This window comes from Trachypithecus francoisi, unplaced genomic scaffold, assembly GCF_009764315.1.
Source record: "Trachypithecus francoisi isolate TF-2019V2 unplaced genomic scaffold, Tfra_2.0 Lachesis_group21, whole genome shotgun sequence".
Lineage (NCBI taxonomy): Eukaryota > Metazoa > Chordata > Mammalia > Primates > Cercopithecidae > Trachypithecus > Trachypithecus francoisi.
This window is the reverse complement of record NW_022681467.1, coordinates 27,347,947-27,369,188: the sequence shown is the minus strand read 5'-3', so window position 1 is coordinate 27,369,188 and position 21,242 is coordinate 27,347,947. Positions and strand designations below refer to the sequence as shown.

Below are 21,242 nucleotides of genomic sequence, written 5' to 3'. Positions count from 1 at the left end.
AAAATATTATTAAAGGACATCAAATAAAAATGTAATGATATACATGTTCATGGATGGGAAGGCTCAATATCAGAAAGATGTGTATTTTCCCCAATCCAATCAGGATTTTTGAGGAATCTTGTCAAAATCAAAAGAACAACGTGTATATGTTGGGGCAAGGAGACACTTCTCTGCCTACCAAGCCAATGAGGAGTAGAGCTTCAAAACAGACACAGGAGAGAGAGTGTGTGTGTGTGTGCGTGTGTGTGTACTTGATGTACAATAGAGGTGGCATTATAAATCACTGGGGAAAAAATAGAGGACTCGGTAGATGGCACTGAGAAATTTACTTTCCATAGAGTTGAAAAATAGATGCCTAATTAAATGGATTAAATAAATATAACAAATATTTAAGACATATACATGTTATATTTATTATCTTGGGGTGGGAAAGGACTTCTTAGATAAACAATAATAAAACACTACTCATAAAGGAAAAAGATGATCTGTGACTACCTCAAAATTTAAACTGCCAGGCTGGGCATGGTGGCTCATGCCTGTAATCCCAGCAGTTTGGGAGGCCGAGGCAGGCAGATCATGAGCTCAAGAGATCGAGACCTAGCCAACATGGTGAAACCTCATGTCTACTAAGAATTCAAAAATTAGCTGGGTGTGGTGGCACATGCCTGTAATTCCAGCTACTTGGGAGGCTGAGGCAGGAGAATCACTTGAACCCTGGAGGCAGAGGTTGCAGTGAGCTGAGATCATGCCACTGCACAAAAGACATGGTAAATCCGATTAGCAGATAAGCTACAGACTGGGAGGGAACATCTAGAACATATATAACAAAGGATTGGTGCTCAAGGAACTCCTTCAAACCGTTAAGGAAAAGACATCCCCACCCTCACCCCTACAAAAGAAAAGAAAAATGGGCAAAGGATATAAATAGGGAATTTTCAGCAGAAAAAACTCAAATGGCCGGAAAGCCAATTGAGAAATGTAAATAAAAATAATTGTATGATTTGAAATACATCAACTATACAAAAATAAAATATGTCAATGTTTTTTTTTTTTTTTTTTGTATATTTTAGTAGAGACGGGGTTTCACCGTGTTAGCCAGGATGGTCTCGATCTCCTGACCTCGTGATCCGCCCGTCTCGGCCTCCCAAAGTGCTGGGATTACAGGCTTGAGCCACCGCGCCCGGCCTTGTCAATGTTTTTTATGAGGTCAGATGTTAGTGAGGACATGGGGAAACGGGAGCCTTTACATGCTATTCACACCTTGGAATGCAATTTGGCAGTATCTCATAAAGTTGTGGAACCTTACAACCCAGAGATTCCACTACTAGACAATATCCTATAGGCCCACATCTCCATGGAATACCTTTCATCTTGTAGTTAATGTGCAAGGTGACAACCTTCCTAAAGAAATTTTTACACCACTACATAGGTCATATGTATAAGGATGTTGTTTGCAATGTTCTTGATAACGCAGAAAATATTAGAAACAGTCTAAATGTCCACTAGTAGGGTGATGGATGAATAAAATGGGATATATTCCTTTTTTTTTTTTTTTTTTTTGAGACGGAGTTTTGCTCTTATCACCCATGCTGGAGTGCAATGGTGTGATCTTGGCTCACTGCAACCTCCACATCCTGGGTCAAGTGATTCTCCTGCCTCAGCCTCCCTAGTAGATACGATTACAGGGACCCACCACCACGCCCAGCTAAGTTTTGTATTTCTAGTAGAGATGGTTTCGCCATGTTGGCCAGGCTGGTTGTGAACTCCCGACCTCAGGTAATCCACTGGTCTTGGCCTCCCAAAGTGCTAGGATTACAGGTGTGAGCCACCACACCCGGTCAATATATTCTAATAATAAAATACCATACAGTGATAAGAATGATCCAGAGCTATATCGATATGTACATATTCCCAAAACCTATTGTTGAGTGAATAAAAGAAAGTTGTAGAATGAGAAATGTTTTTTAAAGGTTACAATTTGTGTTAATTATAAACACATATAAAGGTGTATTTCATATTCTTTTGTATGTATATATAGTAAGAGTTTAACAACACAGACTCAAAAGATATGCACCATAGCCAATCCTTGTGAGTATAGTGGTGAGTATCCCTGCCTGTCAAAAGATACGCACTAAATTCATGATACACTGGGGAGAGAGTGAAGGAAGTGGGGAGAGAAAAGGGAACTTAACTACTTCAAGTTTATTTAGAATGCTTTTGTTTTATTTAAACAACACAATTGAAGCAAATAGGTCAAAGTATCCTTACCTGGATTTAAGATTTTTTTTTCCCAATGAAAAACACACAGGCCATAGCAATAATATGATAGAGGAAGTTTAGCATGCTTTGGGAATGCATCATACTGGTTTCTAAACTAGTCTAATAGGAGTCAATAAAGACTTGTAGGAGGAAATGAGAGTTAGCTTGGTAAGAAGGATGGGAAGAGCATTCCAGGCAGAGAGAACAGCATATGCGAAGTTGGAAGTCAGAGAAAGCAAAGCATGACACAGATCAGTAACTAGGAAAGAGTGGAGTAGAGGGGAGAGACAAGGCTTCCACACCTGTTTGGTCTTGTTTCCTTTTTCACAGATGTGGAAACATAGCCCTAGTGAAGGGAGTAGAGACAAGGGTTCTTACTCTGTCAATTTTTCTGTGATAATAGTAATGCCAATGGTAATAATAATAATAATAATGTACTGTGTTCCAGTCTTTCTACTAGGTATTTGAAACATGTCCTCTCATTTAATCTTACTGCAGACCTACAGAGGGTTTCTTTTCCTCCCTGTTTCATAGATGACGAAACTGAGGCCCAGAGAAGTTGAAAAAAACCTGCTTAAAGTCAGTGGCAGAAACCACATCCCACAAGGCCTCCTTGTGTGCCATGCTAAGCAGGTTGGACATTTTCCTAAAGGTGTTGGTGAGCCTATGAATTTCCTGTTGCTGCTTGTCATCACAACAAACATAGCGACTTAAAACAACACAGACGTAGTATCTTACAGTTCTTGAGGTTAGAGGTATGAAATGGGTCTCACTGGGCTAAAATGAAGGTGTCGGCAGGGTTGAGTTTCTTTTGTAAGCTCTAGGATAATCTGTTTCCTTGCCTTTTCCACTTGCATCCCTTGGCTGTGGGCCCCCTTCGATCTGCAAACCCAGCAATTACACCACTCCAACTTCTGCTTCTGTCATCTCATCCCCTCTGATTCCTACTCTCCTGCCTCCCTCTTTCACTAATAATGACCCTTGTGATTATGTTGGGCCCCTCTGAGTAATCCAGCATAATCTCTCCATCTCAAGACCAGCTGATTCTGGCCAGGTGCGGTGGCTCACGCCTCTAATCCCAGCATTCTGGGGGGCCAAGGTGGGCGGATCACTTGAGGTCAGGAGTTCAGGACCAGCCAGGCCAACACGGTGAAACCCCATCTCTACTAAAAATACAAAAATTAGCCAGGCATGGTGGTGGGTACCTGTAATCCAAGCTACTTGTGAGGCTGAGGCAGGAGAATAGCTTGAACCTGGGAGGCAGAGGTTGGAGTGAGCCGAGATTAGCAACTTTAATTCCATCTGCAGCTTTAATTCCCCTTTGCCATGTAACCTAACGTTCACAGTTTCAAGGAAATAGAGTGTAAACACCTTTGGGGGGGACCATTATTTTGTCTACCACAGTAATCCACTAAAGGGCTTTAAGCAAGGGAATGACAGGGTGAGACCCATATTTTAGCATCTTCCTATTATTGATTTTGCAAAATGGTCATTTGATGATTTAAGACAGATTGGGCTTTGTATTAACTAATAATTCCAAAGGCTGAACAGTACATAGATATTAAATGTGTTAGATCTAATAACACATATGGGCTTTTAACTTGAAAGAATTATTTCCTACATGTAATTTGTGTCTTCCCCCTTAACACTCAATGGGAGTACAAAGGACTGTTATAATTGCCCCTCTATGGGTAAATTAAGGGACATTGGCTCCCCTGCCTAGGATCACAGAGCTAAGGCCAGGGCCATGGTAAGGAGCTAGTCTTCAAGCTCATTTATCAGTTTCTTTACTTCCTTCCTTCCTTCCTTTCTTTCTTTCGTTCTTTCGTTTTTTCTTTCTTTCTCTCTCTCTCTCTTTCCTTCCCCTTCCTTCCTTCCTTCCTTCCTTCCTTCCTTTCTTTCCTTTCTTTCCTTCTTTCTTTCTCTCTCTCTCTTTCCTTCCCCTCCTTCCTTCCTTTCTTTCTTTCCTTCTTTCTTTCTCTCTCTCTCTCTTTCCTTCCTCTTCCTTCCTTCCTTCCTTTTGTCTTTCTTCTCTCCTTTTTTTTTTTTTTTTTGACAGGGTCTCTTCTGTTGTCCAGGCTGAAGTGCAGTGCTGTGATCACAGGTCACTGCAGCCTCAACCTCAAGCAATCCTCCCACCTCAGCCTCCCAGGTAACTGGGACTACAGGTTTGTGCCACCACACCCGGCTAATTTTTTGTTTTAGTTTGCTTGTTCGTGGAGACAAAATTTCGCCATATTGCCCAGGCTGGTCTCCAACTCCTGGGCTCAAGCAGTTTTCCCACTTCAGCCTCCCAAAGTGCTGGGATTACAGTCTTGAGCCACCACGCCCAGCATCAGCATTTCTTTACACCATCCATGGGTCGGGCATTTGGGGAAACTTAAGTCAGCACATCTTTGACACAATTTTCTACATACAGCTCAGTGCCCAATAAACATGTGTTGAATTGGTGAAGACCTCTGCTTTCATTTCTGTGACACAGATAGTAACTTTCAAGGCAGGAAGCCTTGGGGCCATCCTAATATTCCTTCCTTCCCCCTACATCCAATCAATCTGCAAGTCCTTTCAGCTGCCCTGCAAAAATATTCATATATGCTGAGTCCATCCCCTTCTTTCCAGCTTCTCGGGTCTCACTCTGTCCCAGAGCACTGTCACCTCTTACCTGAGCTGCTGCAGTGGCCCCCACAAAGGAAAGGGTCAGTGAGGGGTCAAAGTATTTGACTTAAATAAATCAGATGACCTGGCCTCCCAGGTTAAATTTTCCTGTTGGGTTTTTATCAAACAGAAGGGAAGAAAAACTGGCCAGGCCCGGCGCCTCACGCCCGTAATCCCAGCACTTTGGGAGGCCGAGGTGGGCGGATCACCTGAGGTCAGGAGTTTGAAACCAGCCTCAACATGGAGAAACCCCATCCTACTAAAAATACAAAATTAGCCGGGTGTGGTGGTGCATGCCTGTAATCTCAGCTACTCAGGAGGCTGAGGCAGGAGAATTGCTTGAACCCAGGAGGTGGAGGTTGCAGTGAGCCAAGATCGCACCATTGCACTCCAGTCTGGGCAACAAGAGCGAAACTCCGTCTTAAAAAAAAAAAAAAAAAGAAGAAAAACTTTAACTCCCAATCATGGCTATATGTGGTTCTGCATGCTCTGGCCCCCAACCGTCCTCTTAACACCTCCTGTAGCTCCCTCTACTCCAGTCCCACTGGCTTTTTACAGAGGCCAAGCTATTCCCATCATAGGGCTTTTGCCCATGCTGTTCCTTCTGCTGGAAATACTCTCTCCATTCTTTTTCTTTTTTGTGTGTGTAATTTTTTATTTTTTGAGACAAGGTCTCGCTCTGTCACCCATTCTTGAGTGCAGTGGTGCGATCATGGCTCACTGCAGTCTCGTCCGCTTGGGCTCAAGTGATCCTCCCACTTCAGCTTCCTGAGTAGCTGGGACTACAGGTCCTGGCTAATTTTTTTGGTTTTGTTTTTGTTTTTGTTTTGTAAAAACAGGGTCTCCCTATGTTTCCCAGGCTGGTCTCAAACTCCTGGGCTCACACAGTCCTCCTGCCTTGGCCTCCCAAAGTTCTGGGATTACAGACGTGAGCCATCATACCCAGCCAAATTTCTTTTAGAGGTGAGGTTTTAGTATGTTGCTTAAGCTGGTCTCAAACTCCTGGGCTCAAGTGATCCTCGCGCCTCAGCATCCCCATGTATTGGGATTACAGGCATGAGCCACCGCGCCTGGCTTTCTGATCTTCAAACAGCTGAGTTCTTCTTATACATCACCTCTCAGCTCAAATGCCACTTATTCAGAGAGGTTCTCCATGGCCACTTTGTTTCCTTCATAGAAAACTGGAACCATTTGTAAATAATTTGTCTCTTTGCTTACTTTGTTTGCCTTCCCTCCTGGATCTGAGATGTCTAATATGTAGCTACTAGCTGCATATGACTAGTAAGCATTTGGAATGTGACTTGTCTGAATTGAGACGTAAAAGACACCAGATTTTGAATAGTTAATACAATTTAAAAAGGATATAAAATATCTCATTTATAGTTTTAAAATACTGACTATATGTTGAAATGGTATTTTGGATATATTGGGTTAAATAAAAATATTATCAACAATGAACTTGTTTCTGCTTTTTAAATGTGGCTGTACATGTGGCTGGCATTATAGTTCATTTGGACAATGCTGGTCTAGACCGTTAGCTAATGAAGGTAGGAACAATCTCTACCCACTGCTGTGTCCCTAGTCTCTATCATATACTAGATGCTCAGTAAGTATTTACTGAATAATTTGGTATTTATGAGAACTCTGGGCTTTTATGAGAGCTGAGACAGGCAGTCCCATGTATGCTATGAACTTGAGGGAGGAAGAAACAGGAAAGAAACAGTTTTATTTTTCTCCAATCACTGTATTTCAAAGGGCTCTGTGGATTCTCTCTGTCCTGCTCTCTATCCACAATCCCCAGTCACCTACAACTATAGATTGAGGGATGGGAGTGATGGCTGGAGGAATAAAGCTGGTGCAGCTGCTTCTATTTCCGTCCTATAGGAAGTGTCTTGATTATTTTACTTTCTTCAGCTTTGGTCCTGGGAGCCGGAAGGGCTCACCTCAACATCCTCAGATACACAGATAGGGTTAGCTGGGGCTCATGGGGACTTTCCCAGGGTCATCTAGCAGGTCAGAGGTGAACAGGGCCTCAAACCTTGGTCTCCAGACCCCTTCCAGGACCCTGACCTCTAGCTATTAATACATCCTGATGTAGTCTCCTTTAGACTGGAACCCTCCCTGAAACCCCTCTCCCAACATTCACCTGTGATTTCTTGGGGCACCTAATGGCAGTTGTGCCTGGTCCCAGCAGAGCTTACCTAGATGGCACCATCCCTCCTAGGGGCCGAAATGGATGGAAGGAAGGAAGGAGAGGATGGATGTATGGATGGGAAGATGGATGGGTGAATGAGTGAACAGGAGGGTGGGAGAATGGATGGGAAAGGAGGAAGGCTGATTGGTAGGGTGTCTGCACGGGTGGAGGGGATGTATCGGAAGGAATTACCCACTTATCACGTTCCAAGCAGACTCTGAAGAGTAGAGGGCCGTTGGCGATCAAAGTCCAGCCCCGTCACGTTTCTGCTGGAAGCCGAGGCGGGAGAAGTTGGGTGCTTTGCCCCGGGGCCCGCAGGGAGGTCCAGGCAGAGCCGGAAGGGGGACGGGAGTTTGTGGACCGGCCGGGGGGCTCTAGGCGACATCCCCCCATCAGCCCGCGCCTGCCGGTGCCAGGGTGGGGTAGCGCCCCCGCCCCCACCTCCGGAGGTGGCGGCCCCACGCGGCCCCAACAAACTGCCGTTGTCCCGCGGGCCGTGGGCCCGGCACACTGGGGCTTTGTCCGGCCCCCCGCCGCGACCCGAGGGGGGGCCCCACATGACCGAAGGGGTAGGAGGAGCCTGTGGCGGCGGCGGCGGCAGCGGCGGCTCCACCACCATTTCCCTCCCGGGCCGGGGGTCGGCGGGCGGTGGCGGTGGCTGGGCAGGGCTGGGCAGGGCCGCGGACGCCAGGCCCCCCGTTCCCCGCCAGGCTGCAGGCGCCGGGCCTGGGACGTCAGGGCAGCTGTGACCGGATCGCTTTCCGGGCGACGAGCTGGGGGTGCGCCCGGACCGCCGCCCCTGGGATCATGGGCAATGGCATGACCAAGGTAGGGGGCGGGCCCCGCGCAGCCTCCCCGGCCCACGCCCCGGCAGCCGCGGCCCGGCGCTGACCAGCTCCGTCCGCCCGCCTCTGACCTTCTGGTCTCGCCGGTCTCTGTGCGGCAGCATCTCCGTGTTCCTGTGACTCGAGACCGCGGCTGTCGGGTCTCTCCTTCTCTGACCCTGCGTCTCTGTCCCCGCTGTGTCCGCCCTCTCTCCTAGACTCTGTGTCTCTCGCTGTGTCTTGTTTTGGCTGTCACTCCCAGGCTGTCTCCCAGTGAGTCCGGCTCTCCGTCTGCATGTGTCCCTCTGCCTTGTCGCTGACTCCCCTGCTCTCTCCGGGACTGTTTCTCCATCCTGTCCCGGCTCTGCATGTCCCTGCCTTTCTGCCTCCCCAGCCCCAAAATTTCCATCCCGGCACCCTGCAAGTCCACTTCTCTCCTCTCCTCCTAAGACCTGCCTTCCTCCTCTCCCCTCTTATACCCAAGCTGGCCTCCCTTGGTTCCCTCCGTTGGTTAACTGGCCCCCTCGCCTACCCTCCCCAGAGCCCCAGACCCCTGTCACAGAGGACCCAGGGCCCACAAAAGGGAAGAGAGTGCTCCCTGAGCCCTAAGGTTCATACCCTTCATAGGACAGTGAGGGGCTGTGGGCCCCCCAGCTGCCCTGGGGGTAGAAGGGGGTGCAGCCTCTGCCCCACTGACCCCTGCCCGTCCTTCCTCTAGGTACTTCCTGGACTCTACCTCGGAAACTTCATTGGTGAGCACTGCCCACTCTGTCCCGAGGCCATGGACTCTGCCTGTCTCAGGCCTGTGTCCACCATTCATGCCCTGGCCCATGTATCTCAGGAATGGGGTTGTGAGTAGGGAAGCGGCGGCAGGCTGGGAGGGGGAAAAAGCTGACTAAGGACAAGGGGTGCATGTGCAGGCGAATGTCCCCAGGCTTGAAGGGACATGGAGGGAGCATAGGGGCCTGACATTGACATCCCTACCCATCATTCAGCCTTACCCAGTGTTCTACCACAAGACCAAAGGAACAGAGCAAAGGGCTCCGGGCCTGGGCTGTGGACCTAAGCAAGTCTACACTCGCACTAAGCCTCAGCCTCCTCCTCAGCACAAAAGGTCTACCAGCCACTGAGGGCTCTTCTGACCCTGAGGTTCTGGGTTGAAGTCTGTTTAGGGGTGCTGCTTCCAGCGGGGAAGCTGGGAACTCTTCCCCTCTTAACTTCCTCCTTGTCAGAGGAGAGGTCTCTGGAGACAGGCTGGGCCCTCTTGTGAGCAGGGTCATGAGCACCAATCCCGTCACACCCCAGATCCCTGAAGCAGGGGGGCAGCCTGGAGCTGGAAGTTGGCGGGGGTGAACTGGCAAGCTTTACATTCCCCACTCTTTCATCCATTCCTTCTGCAGTCTTCAGTCAGGAGGAGGGGACACCCATGTATAGATACGTTGTTCCTCAGTGGCTTCCAGGCTGGTGGCTGGCAGGCACAGCTGAACATAGACCTTGGGTAGAAAACATGCTTGGTAGAAAACATGCTAAGGGGGCCAGGCACAGTGGCTCGCACCTTTAATCCCAGCACTTTGGGAGGTGGAGGCGGGCAGACCACCTGAGGTCAGGAGTTTGAGACCAGCTTGGCCAACGTGGTGAAACCCCATCTCTACTAAAAACACAAAAATCAGCCCGGCACGGTTGTGGGCACCTGTAATCCTAGCTACTCAGGAGGCTGAGGCAGGAGAATCGTTTGAACCCAGGAGGTGGGGGTTGCAGTGAGCCGAGATTGTGCCACTGCACTCCAGCCTGGGTGACAGAGCGAGACTGTCTCAAAAAAAAAAAAGAAAAAGAAAACATACTAAGGGGCAGACTGGTCCAGGGCTTGGGTGACCCAAGGTGAGAAAATCATTTCCATCTGCAGAGTCAGAGAAAGCTTCAGAGAGGGAGGGGCTCAGGTGCTTTACCCTCATAAATCCTGGTCCCTTCCTTCCTGGGAGCTCCCTCAGCTGCTCATGCCACATTGATTTCTGTGAGTATTTGGCCAAGTAAGGTCTGAATCCCCTTTAAGTGTGCAGGCCCCATAAGGGCAGGAGCTACGAAGCTGGCCCCAGACCTCCAGTGCCCAGCCAAAGTATACAAATGATTAGCACTCGGTAAATGCTCATCGAATGAGGAAGTGGAGACAGAGGGGACATGTGTTATTTATTCTGAATATAAAAGATCTGCATATGCTGGGTATGCAGCCCCTAGAGAGGGCCACTGTTGGGTACATCCCTTGTTGATATATCTTTGTAGATAAAGGCATAATATTTAAAATAAAAGTGGAAGCTTATTCTGTATCCTTAAAAATACATTGTGGGCATCATTGCACATCAACATATATAACTCTTTTTAATGGCTGCATGCTGTGCCAAAGTATGCCTACACCATTAATCATACAGTCCCGTTTTAATGAACACTAGGTTGTTCCCATGTTTAAACTATTTGTGATATAAGCAGGACTACAGAGAACATCATCCTCCACACACGGCTTTCTGTGTGAGCAAGCGCTTCCGTAGACAAGATTCCTAGAAGTAGAATTGCTGGGTCAAAGAATATGCCTGGGAAGGGTATTTTGGAGGGAAAGAACAGCATGAGCAAGGATGGGGAGATGCTGGACTGTTATTTGCATGTGCCTCAGAAGCAAGAGGGTCAGGGAGCCGGCAGAGGGTGGGCCAAAGTGGAGTGGTGGGGTGAGGGGGAGAGCTGGGCAGGCAGTGAGCTCCCTCCGCACTTGGCCATCAGGGACAAATAAGTCATGCCAGCCAGATTGGCTCAAGCATCCTGTTTCTTTCAGATGCCAAAGACCTGGATCAGCTGGGCCGGAATAAGATCACACACATCATCTCTATCCATGAGTCACCCCAGCCTCTGCTGCAGGTACTTCTTACCCCCATCCCAGGGCTATGCGGGGTGGGAGGGTGCAGACCCGTTTATCAAATATCTACTATGTGCTAAGTGCTATGCTTCCTTCTTGACTCATGTTAACTCATTTGGTCTCTACCACTGGGCCATTTTACATGATCATCCCTATTTGGCAGCTGACGCCCCAAGAGGTCAATTAACTCTCCTAAGGTCACATATCCAGGAAGCTGAGGAGTTGGGGTATGAACACAGGCCATCTAGCACCAGAAGTCTCACACTGAACCTTAAAGTGGCCCCCATATGGGCTTCCCATGGCCCAACTGGATGGATGAATCCAAACAGATGACTCTGGGCTCTGTGTCTTGCTATGCAAACTTGGACTGTGACTTCACCTCTCTAGGGCTTCGATCCCTCAGCGCTGTCTGCCCCCAGGGGGCTATTGTGAGGATGCACAGGGACTGCAAGATGGTGAAGGTGCTTTGCACACGGTAAAGTGTGGTCCCCTCTAGAGCGGTTGGTGCTGGTATTATCAAGTCCTGGGAAAGGGGCATGAGGGTGTTAGGACCCAGCAGAGGAAAGTAATAAATCCAGACTACACGTGCTTATGTCAGGAACATCTTCACTGTTTATTTGTTTTATGACCTTGCAGACAGGACTTTGCCCCCTCTGAGCCTCAGTTGTCTGATCTGTAAAATGGGAACTTTATAACAGTACCCACTTCACTGAGTGGTTGGGAACCACATAAATAGGTGCCCAAAAAATCACAACTGATGCTATAACAAAGTTAACCATATTCTTATCCCATGAACAGAGCCTCTTCCCCCTTATCTATTAGAGTCTGTATCATCCACTGGAGAGAAAGAACCATAGGTGGAAACAGGTCCTGGAGATCTGAAACGAAGACCTGGTTCTGCCATAGACTTGCTGTGCGACCTTGGCCAAGGTCCTTCCCTTCTCTAGGCCTCAGTTTTCCCATATGTCAGATTTGATATTCTCTAACAGCAACCTCCAATAATCTATGATTTTCAATGTCATTCAGAGAAGAAATTTCCAGGCCATTGGAGTCTTATTTTGCCTCCTAGGGCAGCCTCGTTTGGGAGTATTTGGAGTAAACAGTCACTAGATTGCATGGGGACGGTTGTCAAGTCATGAGTGTATTTACTAATGAAATGACAGTCTACACAACGAGTCTCTGCTCCTACGGCCCTTCCTGCTTCTCCCAAGCATCTCTCCTCCCTCCCGCTCCATCAGCGAATTTACCAGGCAGGGTTTGATAGTACCACACAAACCCAAGACCAAATGTGTTGCAAAGTGAAATTGCAAACTTTGCCAAAGATGCAGGATGTCATGACCTTGGGAAATGTGAGTGAGAGAAGGGCTGGAATCTCACACAAAGCCATGGACAAATGAGAACCTGGCTGGTGGTCCCTAAGTTACTGCCAGTGGTGGGCCTGGCCCCTGAAAAGAGCCATTTGAACATCAAAATGTTAAGACGGTTTCTTGAGAAAAGCAAGGAGGTCCTCAGGAGGCGGGCAAAAATAATCTTCATGATATCGTATGGCTAATCAGGAAACAAAGGACATCACAGCAAGTTTGTTGGAAAAAAATCCTGACAATTTATTCCTTATTCTCACAATTAGCACATCATTTTATAACCAGGATTCATGAAATGTATACTTGTTTTTATTATTTTTGTTTCTCTTCAAGATAATCAAATCTGCTTTACCTTTTTTACGATGTGATTTTGTAATTTGCATTTGGAGTGGAGTCCCAAATCCTTTAAGTAGCCCTTTCCTGGTGATTCGTTAAAGGTTCCTGGGTCCCTGTTGGGAGGGATAGGAGACCTCATGCCCAAGTCGCTGATGGGGTTAGGAGACACCATCTGCTTAGAAGGTTCAGGAATCACAAGTGGTCACAGCTGGGAGGCCTCAGAGATGACAACTACTTTCTTTGGACAGAGAGGACCACAGTGGGCCAGAGAGGGGCAGGAACTGGGCTGGGGTCATGCCCTGCCTGGGCAGCTCAGACCAGCCTCAGGGAGGGTTGCAAGCAAGGTCCCCTGCCTGAGTGTATTTTGTACTTGTAGGATATCACCTACCTTCGCATCCCGGTGGCTGATACCCCTGAGGTACCCATGTAAGTTCTCCTGGATGGACCCACAGATGGACAGACAGCCACCTCCTGTGGTGGGCGAGGGGGGGAGGGGTTTGAAGGAGGACAAAGTACTCAGGCCAGAAAGTTATCACAGGTGATCAACTCAACCAGTTCCAGGTTTGACTCTGTCTCAATCATGCCCTTGTGATATGCCCTTGGCCAAGATTCTCGACCTCCCCGAGCCTCAGTCTCATCAGTATGAAATGGGAAAAAGACACTCTGTACCTTGGGAACAGCTACACTGGCTGATTTGAAAGGGTCACGTGCAGCCTGTTCCTGGCCTTGGGGTTAAGACATCTGGGTTCCAGCCAGGCTTTGCCATTTACTTGCTGTGTGACCTTGAACAAATCACTTCCCCTCTCTGAGCCTCACCTGTAAATCCAGAGTGCATGATCAGAGTCAAGGAGGCTTTCAAAGATCAGATGACAGAGGTCAAGGATCTAGGATAGGGCCTGAAGTATAATCGAGCTCAGAAAATGGGATTTTTGTTTGTAACATCAGCAGTCATGCGTCCCCGCTTGGGATGGAGCCAGGCAGACAGTCCTGCCCCTTAGGAATCTTGCTCCCAGCCCGCTGCTGCCCATCATTGTGCCCAGGTGCTCTGATTGCAGGCCCCAGAGGAGTGGGACCCTTGTATTTCCTCCCACCTATTTCTTTGAAAGGCCACAATAAACCCATCATGAAAACAGGGTCCACAGGCCTAGATGGTGAGATTGGCCCTAACCGGCCTCTCTCACTGACTGAAATGCCACCATTCTTGCTTCACACACACACCTCTAGCTCATGCTAAGTACTGGCCCCTATTCACTGCATGTGCTGGCTGACCTGGGGAACTCAGTGCTCTGTGTCCCTTGCTATCCTGGAATTGGGGTGGGGGTGGAACAACTCCTGAGAGATCTGCTCCGCAGTGCTCCCTACCCTATTGCTTTCTCCTCTAGCAAAAAGCACTTCAAAGAATGTATCAACTTCATCCACTGCTGCCGCCTTAATGGGGGGAACTGCCTTGTGCACTGGTGAGTCAAGGTTGGGGGGTAAGGTGGGGGAGGAAGGAAGTGGCTGTGCCCTCTGTTGAACACACACTCATCCTGTGGGAAGGTTGGACCTGTGAAGGATCTTCTCCAGCCTGTCACAGTGCCTGAGGGCCCACCATTCATTGGAGAGAGGCCAACCCAGGGCTCTATTCCTTATGAGCTGTGTGGCCATAGCCAAGTAATGCGTGGCCATAGCCAAGTAGCTGTTTCTCTCTGAGACTCAATGTCCTCATCTGTAAAATGGGGAAAAGAAAGAAAGCTGACCTGATGGGACTGTTGGGAGGAATAGTGAGGTCATGCAAGTAGTTCACCCTCCAGTAGTTCTGGGCCTCTCTCCTCCCCTCCAGGCCTTGGAGGTGGTGGTGCAGGGCAGTGGGGAACCCCAAGCTGGGAGACAGGAATTCTGGGTCTTCCCAGGTGCCCCTCACTCAGTTGATGTCATTCATTCCTTAACTTCTCACTGAGCGCCCATCCTATCCAGGCTCAGGCTGGCTCTGCTGGAGGCCCAGCAACAAGGCCGATTTTCCAAGTCTCATCTCCCACCCTCTCCCTCCTTCCCCTTTCCAGCTGTACTAACCTCGTCCCCATCTTCCAAATCTACAAGGCTTATGCCTCATGGTCTTTGTACACACTGCCCACAAGGTTCCTGAGTAACCCTTATCGATTTTTCAAACTTCGTTGATGTCTATTCCTTGGGAACCCCTTCCCTAACCCCACTCCACCTATAGATTAATATCTCTTCCTATGTGGATCTCCTAGCCCCCAGACTCATCCTCAAAGCTATTATCACCACCTGGAATTGATTCTCTGATCAATGTCTGTCCCCCCAGCCATACTGTAAGCTCCAGGACAGCAAAGACCATGTCTGTTTTATACCCGCTACATCCCCAGTGCCTGAAAAAGAACAGATGCTCAGGACATATTCGTTGACTGAATGAATGGTGTTTCACTCAGGCCTTTGATGTGGGAGAACCCAGGGGATGCTCTAGGCAGAGGGAACAGCATGGCAAAGGCCTGGAGGTGGGATGGCAAGTCCTGACAGGTCCCTTATGGTTGGAGCTCAGGAGGCAAGGGTGGGAGAGCTGAAGCAGGGTGGGGTGCGTGGGGGGCATGGAGGACACTGGATCTTACTTGAAGCCTGAGGGGTTGTCCGGGATCCCAGCTTTGCAGGCATCTCTCGCAGCACCACGATTGTGACGGCGTATGTGATGACTGTGACGGGGCTAGGCTGGCGGGACGTGCTTGAAGCCATCAAGGCCACCCGGCCCATCGCCAACCCCAACCCAGGCTTTAGACAGCAGCTTGAAGAGTTTGGCTGGGGCAGTTCCCAGAAGGTAGGGATGGATGGGGTCAAGGGCTGGGTTGGGCCGGGGGTGAGAGATCCTTCTTCCCACTCAAACTGATTACTGATTGGAACAAATTTAGCCTGTGCCTCAGACCCGGATTTTTCTAGGGTCTCAAACTCATGGTCTTTGAGCTAATCCAGCTCCTAGGTGTATTTTATCAGACAGCCAGGTGTTTTCTTTTTCAATTTAGAATTTGAATGCCTTTAGATCAGTGCAGGCCCTCCCATTTGACCAGGTCTTCCAGCACTCCCCACTGCCTGCCCTACCTGGCTGGAACCTGAAGGATTTGAGTGTTTGAGCCCATTGGGGAGAACTGTCCATGTCCTACTCCACCTCTGTGTCCTTGATGAGACCACAGCAGTTTCCCTCTTATACCTCTTGGGCAGATGCCACGTAGAAATGTCAGGAACTAAGCTTCCCTGGGAACAAAGGATGAGAGGGGAAGGGCTCTCAGCAGGTTGAGGGCGGTAGGCAGAGGCTTATCTGCAGGACGGCGTTAGGAAAGAGTAGGGCAAGGAAGAAACCTGTGGGAATGGGGTTGTGAGCACAGAGGTGCAAAGCGGGAGGAGTGATCCCGGCTGGGCGCCTGGGGTCACTTTAGCAGATCTGGAAGCGGGAGTGTCAAAGGCGGAAGAGGGGTCAGGGAGAGGGAAGGGCCTCCTAGAAGGGAAGAGGAACTCAGTGACGGGATGGAAACTCGGGAGACGGGAGGCAAAGAAGACGCTCAGGAAGGGAGGGGCTCAGCGAGGTGTGGGACGCTCGGAGAAGGGCGAAGGTCGGGAGGGTGGGGGCGAGGCCGGCTGCCTAGACCCCGTCCCGCGGCCGGCCTTGACCCCGTCCACCTCACCCGCCCACCCCAGCTTCGCCGGCAACTGGAGGAGCGCTTCGGCGAGAGCCCCTTCCGCGACGAGGAGGAGTTGCGCGCTCTGCTGCCGCTGTGCAAGCGCTGCCGGCAGGGCTCTGCGACCTCGGCCTCCTCCACCGGGCCGCACTCCGCAGCTTCGGAGGAAACCCTGCAGCGCCTGGTGCCGCGCACGCCCCGGGAAGCCCACCGGCCGCTGCCGCTACTGGCGCGCGTCAAGCAGACTTTCTCGTGCCTCCCTCGGTGTCTGTCCCGCAAGGGCGGCAAGTGAGGATGCAGTCCCGCCGTGGCTCCCCACTTCCTCCGGACTGGCTGCCTTCGGGGGCTGTCGGCGCCTTCCACGCCCCCCAGGATGGGCCCAGAGGCTGGGGGAGCCCCGCGGCGGCCTGAACCCTGCCTCCCTCGCCCGCCCTGCTCGTCTGCGTCTGCAGTCAGCGTCCCCAACCTGTGCGTCTCTGTGTCCGGGCCGGCCGGCTGCAGCCACCTGGTGCCTTAGTCCTTGGGCTGGGGGAGGGGGCCCACCCTTAAAGGCGGCGGGAGGGGAGGGAGGGGGAGTGGAGGGTTGGACGGGCCTGGAGGGTATTAAAGAGACACAGAAGAAGCTGCTTGTCCGAGTGCCTCCCAGTCATTCAACAAAGGCGGGGCAGCACCAGCGGGACTCTGCCAGGGGCCAGCAGCCTGCAGGAAAGGGGTTGCGAGGGAGCCTGCATCCCCTGGGGGCCTGAGGAGCCCACCACCCTCCCGCAACTGCAGTCTGCGGAGTTGCCTCCTGGGACCGCACCTCCTTCTCTAACACTTCCCCTCTTCCACCGCACATACATCTCTCCCAAAGCTACCGTGTCCCGCCTGACAAGGCCCGAGGTCCTCCTTCTCTCGGAACCCCCTGCCACCTTTTGAATCCCTCTCCTCCACCCTGAGTGGCCCCTCCCCTCCCCGACTCCCTTCCCATCCCTGTGCACAAATACTGGCTAGGAAGGTAAGGTAGCGCCTCCCTCATCCTGACCTTTTACTGCATGAGTTTACTTAATTCTCAAGGAGGAAACAGAGGCTCAGAGAGATCAGGCAGCTTGCCCGAGCACACACAGCCAGAGCAGGGGAAGCTGGACGCTAGCTTAGTCAGTCTGAGTCCCATGATGGCAGGTAGTTAGGAAGTAGTTCCTCTGGTTTGGGAGGTTCCTGACAAGGAGGCTCCACCCCCAGCCAGTGGGAATGACCCTTCCTGCCAAGATTTTAAAGGCCAGGGCTGCCCATAAAAGCAGTAGCTGGCTCTGAGGATGAGTAGAAGTCACTGCAGCTGATATTTCCAAAACTATACCCAAAGTTGAGAGGGATTGAAAATAGCTATAACCCAATAGCCACGTGTATGGGATTCTTAATATGCACAAATTACTGTGCTCAGGGCTGTCGGGGAGGCACCGATTCCAGCACTGGAGTTGGGGGATGGACAAAATAACCTTCAGCTGCCACCCCAACTTCCTACTCCTCATTCATTCAACAAATGTGCCAGCCATTGTGTTCGGCCCTCAGTATACAGCAATGAGCAAAACCTCCGCTTTCGTGTAGCTGACATTCCGGTCGGGAAGATACCAGATAAAAAACACGCCGGGTGGTGAGGGAGTGGACCATTCGGTTATCCGGGGGAAGCATTCCAGGCAGGCAGAACGTTAAGGGAAAGGCCATGAGTTCGTAACCTCCTTGCCAGTAACCTCCAAAAGCAGAAGGAGTTACTTCCTAACTGCCTACTGTCATGAGTTAGGGTCTTTCCCTTCACAGTTAATGTGAAGAGCAAAGTGGCTGGACTTACCACAGTGCAGGGAGCCCTCCAGGCTGGTTAGTTTAAATGGCAACCAGATGCCCCATTTAAAACACCTTCTACCTCTGATAGTGTCTTCCCCTATTTAAAAGTTTCCATGGAGGCGGAGGCTGCAGTGAGCCAAGATCGCACCACTGCACTCCAGCCTGGGCGACAGAGCGAGACCCTGTTTGGAAAAAAAAAAAAAAAAGAAGCCTCCATGGCCCCCATCATCTATAGGACTGATCTGATGTTCCAGATCAATCCTTCCAGATGCTTCAAGAGCCAGATGGCTACTGGAATATGGGGCTGGAGGAAAGGAGGAGCACAAAGAAAACCCTCCTAGCAGGTACACATCAGGAACAATGCTTCCAGTCTCTGGTCAATGCTGGCAAGGTGCCCAGCTCTGTGCCCACTGCTGTGCAAAGGTGCAGGGAGTGGGGGGCGTTCTCTCTCAGAGCCTCAGTTCCATGAATACAGCAAAGAATGGAGCAATCTAAGCAACTTGATCTCTTTCATATCCCACATCTCCTTTGACAATTTAATGAAAGACGCAAACCCCAGAAAAAAATGCATAGACATGAAATTTACATTCACTTTTAGGGGGTCAAGACCCCCATCAAGAATCCACAAAGTGCAGCTGTAGCTGTCGGCAGGCAGTGTGGGGCACTGCTTAGGCTCCCGGGCTCTAGGGAGCAGAGAGACACATTTTGGCTCCTGGCTGCACTACCCACTAGTTCTGTGACCTTGTTAGAGGGCTTTAACCTCTCTGAGCTCAGTCTTAACATTAAAACAGGGCATTATATGAACCTCATAAGCTGTTGTGAGAACCAGTTGAGACACTGCAGGAAAGTGTTTAGCCAGGCCCAGCACTGTGATGAGCAATCAGTCAGTGGGAACTCCTAATATTTACGGAAATAAGTGTGACCCCCGGACCACCTGCATCAGAACCTCATGGGGGAACTCGTTACAATGTGGGTTTCCTGGGCTTCCTGCCCAGAAAGTCTGATTCTGCAGGTCTGGGATGGAGGTCATGAGTGTGCATTTGAAACAGCAAGTTGCTGCCTCTCAGTTCTGGCAGGAGTTAGTTTGAGAAGCCCTATGCCTTTCCAACCTCGACAGTCCAGGTCCTGGAAAGAGACTGACAAGCTTGCAGGTGGGCTGGGAAGAGCAGGTGACAGTTGCAGGGTGGGGCAAAGCTGTGTCTCTGGAAGCTAGTGGGGGCCCGCCTCCTGGGACCTGCAGAGCCCAGGCCACCCAACTTGGGTGGGTCTTGTGACCCACAGCGCCTCCTGCCACCCCATAAAAGAGGATCAACACCCTCCAGGCTAGGCTGCTATGGGGAGGGGCAAAAGGAAAGGGCCTCCCAGGAGAGGGGACAAAAGAGAAAGTGAAACCTGCCCACCCAGGCTTTCACTTTCATAGCCTCCAAGCATCATCCAGGTGGCCCGTAGTCCCCAGGCCCACATGGATCCAGCACTGCGAGCCCAAGACCTGGCCCCCTGAGCACTGCATCCCTGATTGCCAGAAGGAAGGAAAGGTCCCCAATGGCAGGTGACCCATGGCAGAGCCAGAGGTCCCCTGCGCCTCTGGGACTGGGGTGGCACAGATTGAGAGTGGATGCTACATGGGGTTACGCTGGGAGGATGTGGACAAGACCCTCTTTTGCATCCCCTGGAAGCACATAGCCAAGCAGGGCTACCAGGCGCAGCAGGACTCAGCACTCTTCAGGGTAAGGGGAAAGGGTATTGGAGACACTCAGCACTGGGCAGGTTCTGGACACAAGTGGCCCCAGTACCGGGACTGACCGATAGCTGTGTGACCCTGGGCCACTCGCTGGCCTCTAGGGCTGAGGGTAATCTTCTCTACATATAAGGGACCCTCGGACACTCTCTTATAACAATCAGTCAAGGCTGCCACAACCTGCACCACCCTTCCCTCTCAGAGGACCTCTTCTCCCACTCCACCAATGCACTCGTGGGAATTCCCTCAGCCTCCCACCCCCAAACCCACCAACATCTGCAGCTCAGGAACCTTTTTGATGCTCCCAACACCAGCCCTTCTCAGGGACCTCCTGCAGGAATGTCCTCCCTTTCCCCAGTCATCATTAACTTCTTCCAAACTGGCTCCTTTCTTGAGAAAGAGATGGTTAAGCTGAGGATGGTGGGAGCTTGCCAGGTAAAGGTGAAGAGGAGAAGGTGTTCCAGGCAAAGGGAACCGCATGTGCAAAGGTCTAATGGTGATAAAGACATGAAGCATTTAGAGACAAAAACTACTAAACTGGGGGAGGAGAGGGAGTGGAGGCAGATGAGGCCCGGGAAGGGCAGTTCATGCATGGCTTTGCGGCCATGATGAAGAGTTGGAACTCTTTCACAAGGGTAATGGGGAGCTTTGGTAGGGGAGGGTCAAAACCAGATTTATGGCCAGAAGCTGTGCCTCAACTGTAATCCTACCACTTTGGGAGGTCAAGGCAGGAGGATCACTTGAGCCCAAGAGTTCGAGACCAGCCTGGGCAACATAGTGAGAGCTCATCTATAGAGAAGAGAAAAAACAAAAAAGACCAGATTTGCATTTAGAAAGCTCCCCCTGGAGGACCTTCTGGCATTGTGGAGAGACAGTTGCCGTCATTTCAATTCTGGGCTGTCTTCCCTGAGCAATAAGCAACCAACCACACACCCACACACCCTCGCCCCCCCAAAACACCAAAGTCACCTCCAGCCTCTCCTGTGGCCTCCCCCTCCTTCCACAGTGGGAAGCACCTGGAGAGTCTCCTCACACCAACTCCCTCCCTCTCAGCCTCCCAGCCCCCGATGACCAGTCTGGCTTCTGTACCTCTTGATAATGCCTGTAAGTTGCCAAATCCAAGCATATGTCACTGTCTTCATCTTCTTTGGCTCCTGGATGGGTCTGGGTGGGTCTGCATCTCGTAGGCCCTCCCTCCTCCTTGAAACACTCTCACTTGGCTTCCAGAATCTCTGCTGCCTGCCCCGCAACTCCTCCCAGGCCTTTGCTTCTCAGCCTCCATCCTGTCCCCTCCTCTGCCGGGGCTCCCAGCACTCACTTCTGAACCTACTTCCTCATGTCCCACTTTCCCCTTCCATGGCCTCAGCAATGTGGCTCCGGGTCTTCCTCTGAACCCCAAGCCTGCTCATCAAGCTGCCTGCTGGGCGCTGTCTCCTGGATGGCCCCCAAGCACCTCAAACTCAACACACCCCAAACATCACACTCATCAGCTCAAC

General features: G+C 50.7%; 1 protein-coding gene across 6 annotated transcripts; it reads left to right on the top strand.

The window, feature by feature from the left end:
• Positions 1-7,349: 7,349 nt before the first annotated feature.
• On the top strand, positions 7,350-16,822 carry DUSP15 (dual specificity phosphatase 15). 6 transcript variants are annotated; one of them, XM_033186061.1, is made up of 7 exons: positions 7,350-7,936; positions 8,651-8,684; positions 10,751-10,833; positions 12,905-12,954; positions 13,911-13,985; positions 15,187-15,337; positions 16,210-16,822. In XM_033186061.1, the coding sequence occupies exons 1-7, from the start codon at positions 7,916-7,918 to the stop codon at positions 16,480-16,482; spliced, it is 687 nt and encodes a 228-aa protein (XP_033041952.1). In that variant the 5' UTR covers positions 7,350-7,915; the 3' UTR covers positions 16,483-16,822. The 6 variants fall into 6 exon arrangements, with proteins under 6 accessions (XP_033041952.1, XP_033041951.1, XP_033041950.1 ...); XM_033186060.1 differs by having other exon boundaries at positions 7,356-7,677; positions 15,166-15,337; XM_033186059.1 differs by having other exon boundaries at positions 7,357-7,936; positions 15,166-15,337.
• Positions 16,823-21,242: the final 4,420 nt, after the last annotated feature.